General features: G+C 33.4%; 1 protein-coding gene and 1 long non-coding RNA gene across 2 annotated transcripts; both read right to left on the reverse strand.

The window, feature by feature from the left end:
- Nucleotides 1-1,912: 1,912 nt before the first annotated feature.
- LOC147502466 (uncharacterized) lies at nucleotides 1,913-3,625 on the reverse strand. The gene is made up of 3 exons (XR_015220005.1): nucleotides 3,574-3,625; nucleotides 2,584-3,142; nucleotides 1,913-2,288 (listed from the first exon to the last, which is right to left on the reverse strand). It is a non-coding gene; the product is annotated as an uncharacterized LOC147502466 (long non-coding RNA).
- A 4,551-nt stretch (nucleotides 3,626-8,176) lies between these two features.
- On the reverse strand, nucleotides 8,177-8,812 carry LOC147502467 (uncharacterized). Its single transcript, XM_086604538.1, has one exon. It carries the CDS (start codon nucleotides 8,810-8,812, stop codon nucleotides 8,177-8,179), a length of 636 nt encoding a protein of 211 aa, XP_086460664.1.
- Between the last annotated feature and the right edge of the window lie 261 nt (nucleotides 8,813-9,073).

Here is a 9,073-nt window from a genome sequence, read left to right on the forward strand (position 1 = left end):
AAACAAACAGTGGCAAAGAAAAATTTTCCCACTAGATATATTCCTAGCAAATTTTTAAGTGGGTAATTATTTTCCTACTATATATTTGCCCAACAAGTGGAAATTTTTATCAAGCAGGCCCTAAGGTTACAACAACAAAAAGAAGCTAGTGTGTGCTACATCATTCACACTTCTTTTTGTATATATAACTAGATTTTTGGACTTGTTCAACTAATTGAGACCGTTTTCATATAATTTTTTTTTTCATTTTATTATTATGTATCAAAATTTTACTTCCAAACTATATTAAAACTCATATAGTAAATTAATTGATCAAAATTTTCAAATAGCCAATTATTTGCGGATTTCATTCTAGATTTCAAACAATAAGAAAAATGATAAACAATAAAGAATTATGCAAGACATTTATGCTTTAAAAGAAGAAGTTCTTGAGTCCACACACAACTTGATTGCTAATGATAAACAATATAGCAATAACTACTAAATAATTAAGCTCAATATAAACCAATAAAGTGTTCTCACTGATCTACCCATATTCTCTTCGTCTTGAACTTAGCCAAATGCTAGGGTGTAACAAAACTCCACGTCAGTAGAAGAAATTGTTAGAGAAGAAGTAAAAAAAGAAAATTCAAACCCGGAGTTTATTATTTCGAAAGTATACTGAACCAAATATATGTCTACAACTACAAGTTATGCAACAAATTTAAACAGTCAAATTCTAATCAAATCTAAGTCTCAAATGAAATACTAACTAAAATGAAATGGAAATTGCACCCACATCATAGGGGAGAAATCTATAAGTAAAAAAAATAAAATAAAAAATACAATGATCATATACATAGCTACTTGAAAAAAAAAAATCCAAAATCCAAAATCCTTATTTATGCTAAATTTATTAATGAATTATAATAATAATAATAATAATAATAATAATCAAATTGATTTACTGAACAACTCGTAAGTCGGTAATGAAAATATTTCATCTTCCTAATGCCATTTGGTTTTCAGTTGGGTCTGAGGAATATATATTTCTTTATAGATGTATACAAACTTTGGGTCATAAAAATCGTTCAAGGATACTCAAGGAAGACAATTTAAGTTATCATATCATATGGGTATTTGAGCATGCATACCCGTGTCATTTCAAATACAATCACTTAACTTTGCTACTCTTATAGTATACAATTTGTTAAATGCTTTTATGTTGCTATTATTCTAGGGGGTTTTTTCCCATCATATTGGTATTCTCTATAAGTACACATATACGATTATGCTAGTAGATGTTCTTCATCTCATTTAAATGTTGTACATTAAATAGTTAATGATTTAATTGATTAAGTAACCAACCGTTTATAAAAGAAAAAAACTCATTCTATTATTAATTTGTATCGGGCTATAAAATTTGTTTGGGTCGGGCCTTATAGTTTAAATTTGATTACTATTGCAAAAAGTCTTAAGATAGCATCTTGAAAACATTATAGATCTTTGCTCCATAGCGTTTTCCAAAATGCTATTAATGACGGTAAGAGTGTAAAAAAAACCGTTGACCCATCATCCGGTAGGGTAATGATGGTAGGAGTGTTTTGCTATTTTATTGGCGTTTGTTTCTATCGCTATGTATTTATTAATAGCATTTTCTCTTTAGCTATCAATTCTATAGCATTTTTAAGTTGTGTGCTATCCATTTTAAAGCATTTCCTAATCATGCATTTGTAGAACTTAAGCTTTTTATCTCGGAAAACACGATTAATTTTTATTTTTATTTGGATCGGATGGATTGAACCATCAACCTCACTCTAATTGAGCGAGCACTCTTCCCATTTTTGAGCTTAGATCCACACAAAAAAAACACAACATACATTTGATTTAAAAAGATAGATCCACGGAAAAATACACCACGACATACATTTGATTTAAAAAGGAGTAATCACTTGTAGTTATGTGGTTATATTCAAAATAATATAACGTAAATCTATAGAGATACACAGATACACAATATAAGTTACGTAAAGAATTAGTACATAAGAATGAAAAATATTTACTACACGGAATGTAAAAAGATAGTTGTAGCCAATATGATATATCTTCTTGTACATGAAAAGACAACTAAAAAAGTACAAGGATCATGGCATGAGTACTAAATGACCTTATAAGATACTCATTAACAGGAGAGAAAATCTTTGGAATATAAAGTTAAGGCACTTACCAAAAAAAAAATCAAGTTAAGGCAATAAGAAGGATTTGGAGTATGCATGATACCTTACGCTCTAGCAAATAGCAATGCAAATCTTCAAAAACAGTATAAAGAATTATCAGTTGCTGAATTTAACTGTGTCAATCAGAGCATTTAGAAATAGCATTGAAGAACTTAAAACAGAATTTAACTATGTACTGATTAACTACCAAACAAACGTCACATGATCACTTCATTTGTTCAATATTTACCTTTCCCCCACTTCACATAATAAGCCAATCCTTTCAACCCTAACTAGGATGCTCCACACACTCTTAGCTACTTAAGGAATGATGCTTAAAATAAGTGCGAAAGTAATTGCTTGTGGGTTGGTCGGTTAGGCAGCGCACCTTAGGGAGAGGAAACCACAGAGCATGTCCTTCCCTACTTCCTCGCTCTGCTTGCTTGCTTTCAATCCGTAAACCTTCGAAACTACCACATACAACATCCCAATATATTCACATCACCAACAATTAAAAGATACCCAACATTCCATAGTTTTACCATATACAAACTAGTACATACCCATTCATTAAAACAAAATGAGATATAAAGCTCTTACCAAAATCAGTAAGTGTACTCACTGCTAGCTGACTTAAAATCTCACTCACCTTGTGCTTCTTCATTGTACATCAGGGCTTTAGCCTTTACCACTTTTTTTCCACAAAATTCCTTTTATCATAATCAATAAGAAGAATGGAAAAGAAAATACAAGCGCATAATCAATAAAAGACAGAGGCAGCCAAAATCATCCTAGAGCCCCAGGTGGCGAAGAGCCGACATCGAGGTGCCAAACCTTCCCAACACCCGGATTTGAACTGGGGAAAAAAGAGTTGCAGTCCCCAACCTTACCACTCGGCCATGCCACACATTGACTTATTTCTACGTATACTGCCTTCAACTGATTGTCTGATGTAAAAGAGAAGTAGAATTAGCATGTGAAAAATAGGCGTCAACTTATATACTTGCTTCGTTATGAGTTAAGGCCGAGACAAGGGGAAAAACTTCTAGTGCGTTGCCACAATATTATCACAAAGCAAGATTTCATTTGCATTGGTGCTTTCTAACTAGGCTAACTGACAACAAAAGAAATCTCATGGAAAAACATTTATCATTCAATTGAACTATTGCACTAAACATGACAACACTTATTTTAATTTGTCACCAAGAAACCACAAAATGGAAAATACATGGCGTTTTTAGCAAGAGATGGCACTACTACATAAGCACAATAAACAATAAACTACACCTGCCATGCATAAGAGTTAAAGGCCAAAGAGTAGCAAAGTGAAAACAAAACATGGTAGTTATTAATCCTAAACTTTCACTGACCAATTTACCTGAGGCCTGAATCCTGTACTTTCATACAATTCTCCTGAGCCCCAATGCCTCTAACCAAATATTATATTAGAAAAATCGATTTTGTAAAAGCTAAGGTATAGTACCTGCATATTGAATTTAATCCCATCTTCTACAACAAAACTACATCAAGTCAATAAAACTTTGAGGGAACTCTAAAAAAAAAAGTGGTCTAGAAGTAGTGATTCTTATTACCTCAAGAAGATGATAGTTGGGTCCCGGAGATGGAATACGTACATGCTCTTATTAGCCACTCAGTGTGTTGATCTGTTCTATTGAAACTGCAATAATTGACATATAAAATCAAAAGGAAGCAAGCAGTTGCTTATATTGAAATGAAGTTCCTGATCTTCGCACGGTACATAAGTCCCAAAACTCAAAATCAAAATAGGAAGTCGCACAATCTAACTCACACAGCACATAATAATTATAACCACCAGAAATAGACCCCTCCCTTTCTAATATCTAAAACAGTCTCACTTAAATCACTATCCACTAAAAAAATGGATTACTAAGTCAAGAGCGATAAACAAGTGTTGGTAAGGGTGAAAAATATTATGCATTGCTAATATCTGTATCAAGAAGTGTCAAATCGTTCTAATTTCTTTTGGTTTATTCAACTTTTTTTTTCTCCCCACAATCTTTTTCATTGTCTTTTGGCATGATTTATTAGGGTTGGTTTTGTACCAATTGTGTATGATATATGGTGACGACAATAATTTCATTTAATATAAAATAACATTATTTAATGTGTTATGCACACCATGTCCTCGCTTTTTTACGTTGTAGCGACTTTTTATGGTAAGTTTTTTTGTAGTTGGTGTCAAAATTCAACTATTGTACATTATTGTAGTTATTTAATTTAAGTCTAATTTAGTCAATCTATAAAGATCAGTGCCTAATTATCGAACTAATAATTTTAAGTGGTACTAAAAAAAATTTAATAACTAACGAGCTTTGTATCTTTTAGGCATTTTTAACTATTAGTAAATTCTAATTTAGTGATGTTAAGTTGTAAACATGTAGGAAATAAATCTACATTTGAATCACATTCACAATAATAACATCCACGTAGGAGCTATACTATACTCGACTGGTATTTTAACTACGCCAAAACCGTACTTTTTTAAAACAAATATATAGTCAATATACATTATTATTTTTTTTTTTTTCTTTTTAATTTAAGTCTAATTTAGTATACCACATCAAGCGGAGCTTAAATGTCTTAATAAAAAGTAACCTTGAATAAAAAACAATTAAATGTATAACGGATCTATGTATTTTTCTAACTCGTTCGTAAACTATTAGTCAATGCTCATTTGGCGATGTCAAAATTTGAACACGCATGAAAGAAATCCCAAATGTGCTTCCATAAGCAACAGTGATGGGTCTTGTGAAAAAAATAATTCCACAAGTGTCCACGTGACCGACTGTTTAATATTTTTAAAAATTAACTATCGCTGGTCCATTGTGGCATAATAGGGTGGGTGGAGTTGGTTTGGGCTAAGATGAGCATATATCGTAATTGTTGACATTTTACATACCGACATTGATTTTTAGCCAAGGCTTTTTTGGGTAATCATTTTGACAACTGATCCCTCAATCGCTTTAATTTAATTTATTAAGGACGTGTTGTTTATGAATGATGTCTCTCCGATAGTTAAACTTGAAAAAGTTAAGAAATTGTCCAACTTAAAAATAGCAAGATATCTTATGAAAGCAAAGTTTTTACAAACTCCTTTTAGAATGTAGATGGTTAATTAGTTTAAGTTGCTCACTCCATGAAGAACATCATATGAATCATACAAAGTATCATTCTAGGCCATTTCCAATTGTTGATAAGTTCCAAAAAGTAACTAATTTTTGAATCACTTTTTGTTTTATACTGCAAGGATAAAAGCGTTTTGTGGTAAATATAAAAGTTTCAAATCATATCTAGAGCGGGAAAAAAATGTTTAATGCATGTATTTTTGAAAAATGAGAAAAATCGTTAAACTTGTGGCCTTGGATTTTTTGACCCCTCGATACCAATAAGCAAAAATAAAGTGATGTTTGGTAAAGGATGGTTCTTCTTTGGGTTTATATTATATAATAATGAGACTTGGTAAGCCATATAAATTAAACAATATACATAAATTAATATATGTGTATAAAAAGTAATATTTAAGTTGACAATAAAAGTCTCATTTGTTACTAAACACTATAGAAGGATTAGGATGTCGCCATTAGGCGACATTTTTCCAAAGTTCCGTTTAGACCCTTGATTGTCCCTTTTTAACTAAAACTTTGGCATGATTTAGTGTGATACTCCTCTTGATAAAAAGCAACATAGAAGCTGACCGGTAATATAAAAAACATGATCGGACAAATAGACCCCAACATTTGGAATGGTTTGACCACGTATTTGTTTTGTTGTCGAGTCAAAACTTAGCTTAATAGGAAATTGTTTCCTAGTCATTTAAATGGCAACTTTGCATCCCCGAGATGGGCACAAATGGAATCTTTAAGGCAGAAAAGTTCGATCGCACCCTAATTTCCAACGACAATTTCTTCATCAATTATGTGTCAAATCCTAATTTAGCGATATTAGTCTTGTTCCATTACATAAATAAAATCATTTTTAGGATTCAAATTTCATCCAAGATAATGGGATCCCCCAACTTTAACTTCAATTTGTGAGGAGGTATATACCACTTGGACCAATTGAATTCAAGTATTCTTCTTTAGTATAGACCACGAAAGTCATTATAGAACCTTGAATCAAAAGAGTAATATGTGACTTCTTCAACTCGGGAAATAGGTCAATTATTTCATCATTCAACAGTTGGACAAGATTCATTCTTAGGAGTTACTATAAGCCCTCATCGATCATGTAGTCTTTGTTACCGGCATTTCTATCTAATCACGAAAGATTTCATTTATAAGCTTAAAAAATTGAATGCTCATTCTCCCACGGAATGACAATATCTTTATGCAAAGATGATCACAAATAATTGGTGAATCCCATCGCAAATGATATCACAGTAACTTCTTATGAGAAACCTCATTTTTTGCACCCATTTGACAACCTCGTGGAGATCTAACACATGAACTTGCTCCCAAAGTGGAGAACTTGTTATGCATGCATCAATAGTCCGTTCCTTGTACCACGAGGAACAACCGCAACACCAACTTAAAAATCGCCACCCATTACAAAAAGTTTTTACCTCCAAATGGTAAATCATGGTTAAATATCTCTTAAAGTTTTCTCCGCATTCAAATGCATAACAATGTGCCATCCTAGCCTCATCCCATATCGTTGATAAGTTCTAAAAAGTAACAACCGCCTAAATTGCTAGCTTTTGCTTATTTTGCAAGTGGAAGCTGGATGTAATTGGAATTGGGATTTTGAACCTAGAAAAAAATTATAACGACCTCCGTGCATCATGATAGCAAACAATTCCCCGAGGTAGGCATTGCAATAGCAATTTGTCCGATGTTTGCTGAGTCTTTTTGCTAAAATTGACTTATATAAGTATGTTTTACATGTTCGCCAATATACCATCAACAAAGCATAGACCACCATTCTTCTTTGAAAACGTAACTAAGAATCTGGTCAAAAGCAATCTTTTGTTCTAGGTTAAGCTGACTTATAGAAGAAAGATCTTCTGAAGTAACGGGAATAGAAAGTTCCTCTGTGACCAAACTTGATATATCATCTTGGACAACCTAATCAGAACGCATCTGGGGCAAATCATAATCTGAAATTGATTGTCCATATTGTTCCAACAACAACTTAAGCTCGCTTAGCAAACGATTTGTCACATAGGTTGTGTTAAAACTCCCTAACGCGTAATCTTCGCCATACAGCTATTAAATTCATTCCACAAATCACGATTAATCGATAGGGATTACAATAAATCAGAATTGTAACAAATAATTGCGTAGAGAACATGGCATCTGCAGTCTGATACAAGCAAACATTGACAAACGCCACCGTTCTCTTTCTAGCAGCCCCAATTCCTCAAGAGTTCTTTGAATGTGGTATAAATTAGATCCAACAAAGGCGCAAATGTTCATATGATGTTGGGCCTTTGACATGGTTCAAAGAAAGATCTTCAAGTAAAATCTTTCACCTTCCATAGGGAACCGCAAATAAAATAGCTTCCAAATGACATGATTTTGGCGTTCTCTTGGTTGCCAATGCTTAGTTGACTTATCCCACACATAATGCTCAGGAATTTCATGATAAAGATATTGTTTAGCAAAGAACGCCCACGCTATTCGGAAAAAATCGGGTTAACATCGGTATGCGAGAGTTCCTATCATCAGCCAAAACATCCTCAATCACCGGTTACCTTGATAGGTTATTTCATGCATATTTTCCATGTGGACTTGCAAAGAATATACTCGACCGGGTATATTTGACTTAGTGGAAATCAAAGATTCTCCAAAGGGCTTTTCTGGGGCAAATCCAACGCCATCTACAAACCCGCTTTATTTCATCTTGTTCATCTCTATTTGTCGACATAACTTCCATCGCCACCGGTCCGACCCCTTGTAAATATACTTGTACAAATACTTGACGCTTTTAATAATTTGTTATTATTTCGACATTGATATGACAGTTGTACTTTTTAATAACCATGGATTATAAGAAACAACCCAACGATTATCTACACAATAATGCCGACCATGATTCTTAACAATAGCAAAAGCGTTGTTGTCCCGCCTCATATATGTAGCATAAGAATCACTGCCTTGATTAGTTGCTGGAATGAATTGTTTTGGGAAATTTTTTGAACACTTTCGATTTCTCATGCAGACACAATTAGGATTAACATTACCGCACGGACCATGCATCATGTGTTTAACAACAATCTCATATAGTTCTGCCTCAATAGCCGGATCTGGAATTTCTGCTCTAACAATCTTATCGTAAGCATCTGCAGTAGTTAACTTGTCAGCCTCATCAAGGATTAGAAGGATGTGTGCATGCGGCAACCCTCTTTTTTGGAATTCGACTACATGAACATGTGTTGCCACTTTTCCAAGGATTCCTTTAACAAACAGATCATTTTTCAACTCTTCTAGCTTGGCACGGAAAATCTTGACTATCAAATCTGGTCTATCATTTGGAACATGGCCTTCTAACAACTCAGCTTCGATCTCTGACCACGATGGATTGCATGTTATTGTGATAAACAAATCTGGTCTCCCGTACTTTTGAACCAATGCCATAGCATCATGATATCGACGATGCATGTCACGGGACAACCCACAAAAAGTGGCGGTGCAAAATTGTTTTTGCGACCGACATTGCCTTCAATTTAAAATAAAAATGAATGTAAGGTTTTCCATTTGACTAAGTTTTAATAAGTTTTTAAATTCAAAGTGTACCTGAATGAAGTTCCCCGAACTTAAAAAGAGTCTTGCAATCCTTGATAAAGTTCAGCCCTTTATTTCTGTCGGGTGATCACGATCCACCTCAATCTTAAAGTT

The sequence above is a fragment of the Coptis chinensis genome, chromosome 4 (assembly GCF_015680905.1).
Source record: "Coptis chinensis isolate HL-2020 chromosome 4, ASM1568090v1, whole genome shotgun sequence".
Taxonomy (NCBI): domain Eukaryota; kingdom Viridiplantae; phylum Streptophyta; class Magnoliopsida; order Ranunculales; family Ranunculaceae; genus Coptis; species Coptis chinensis.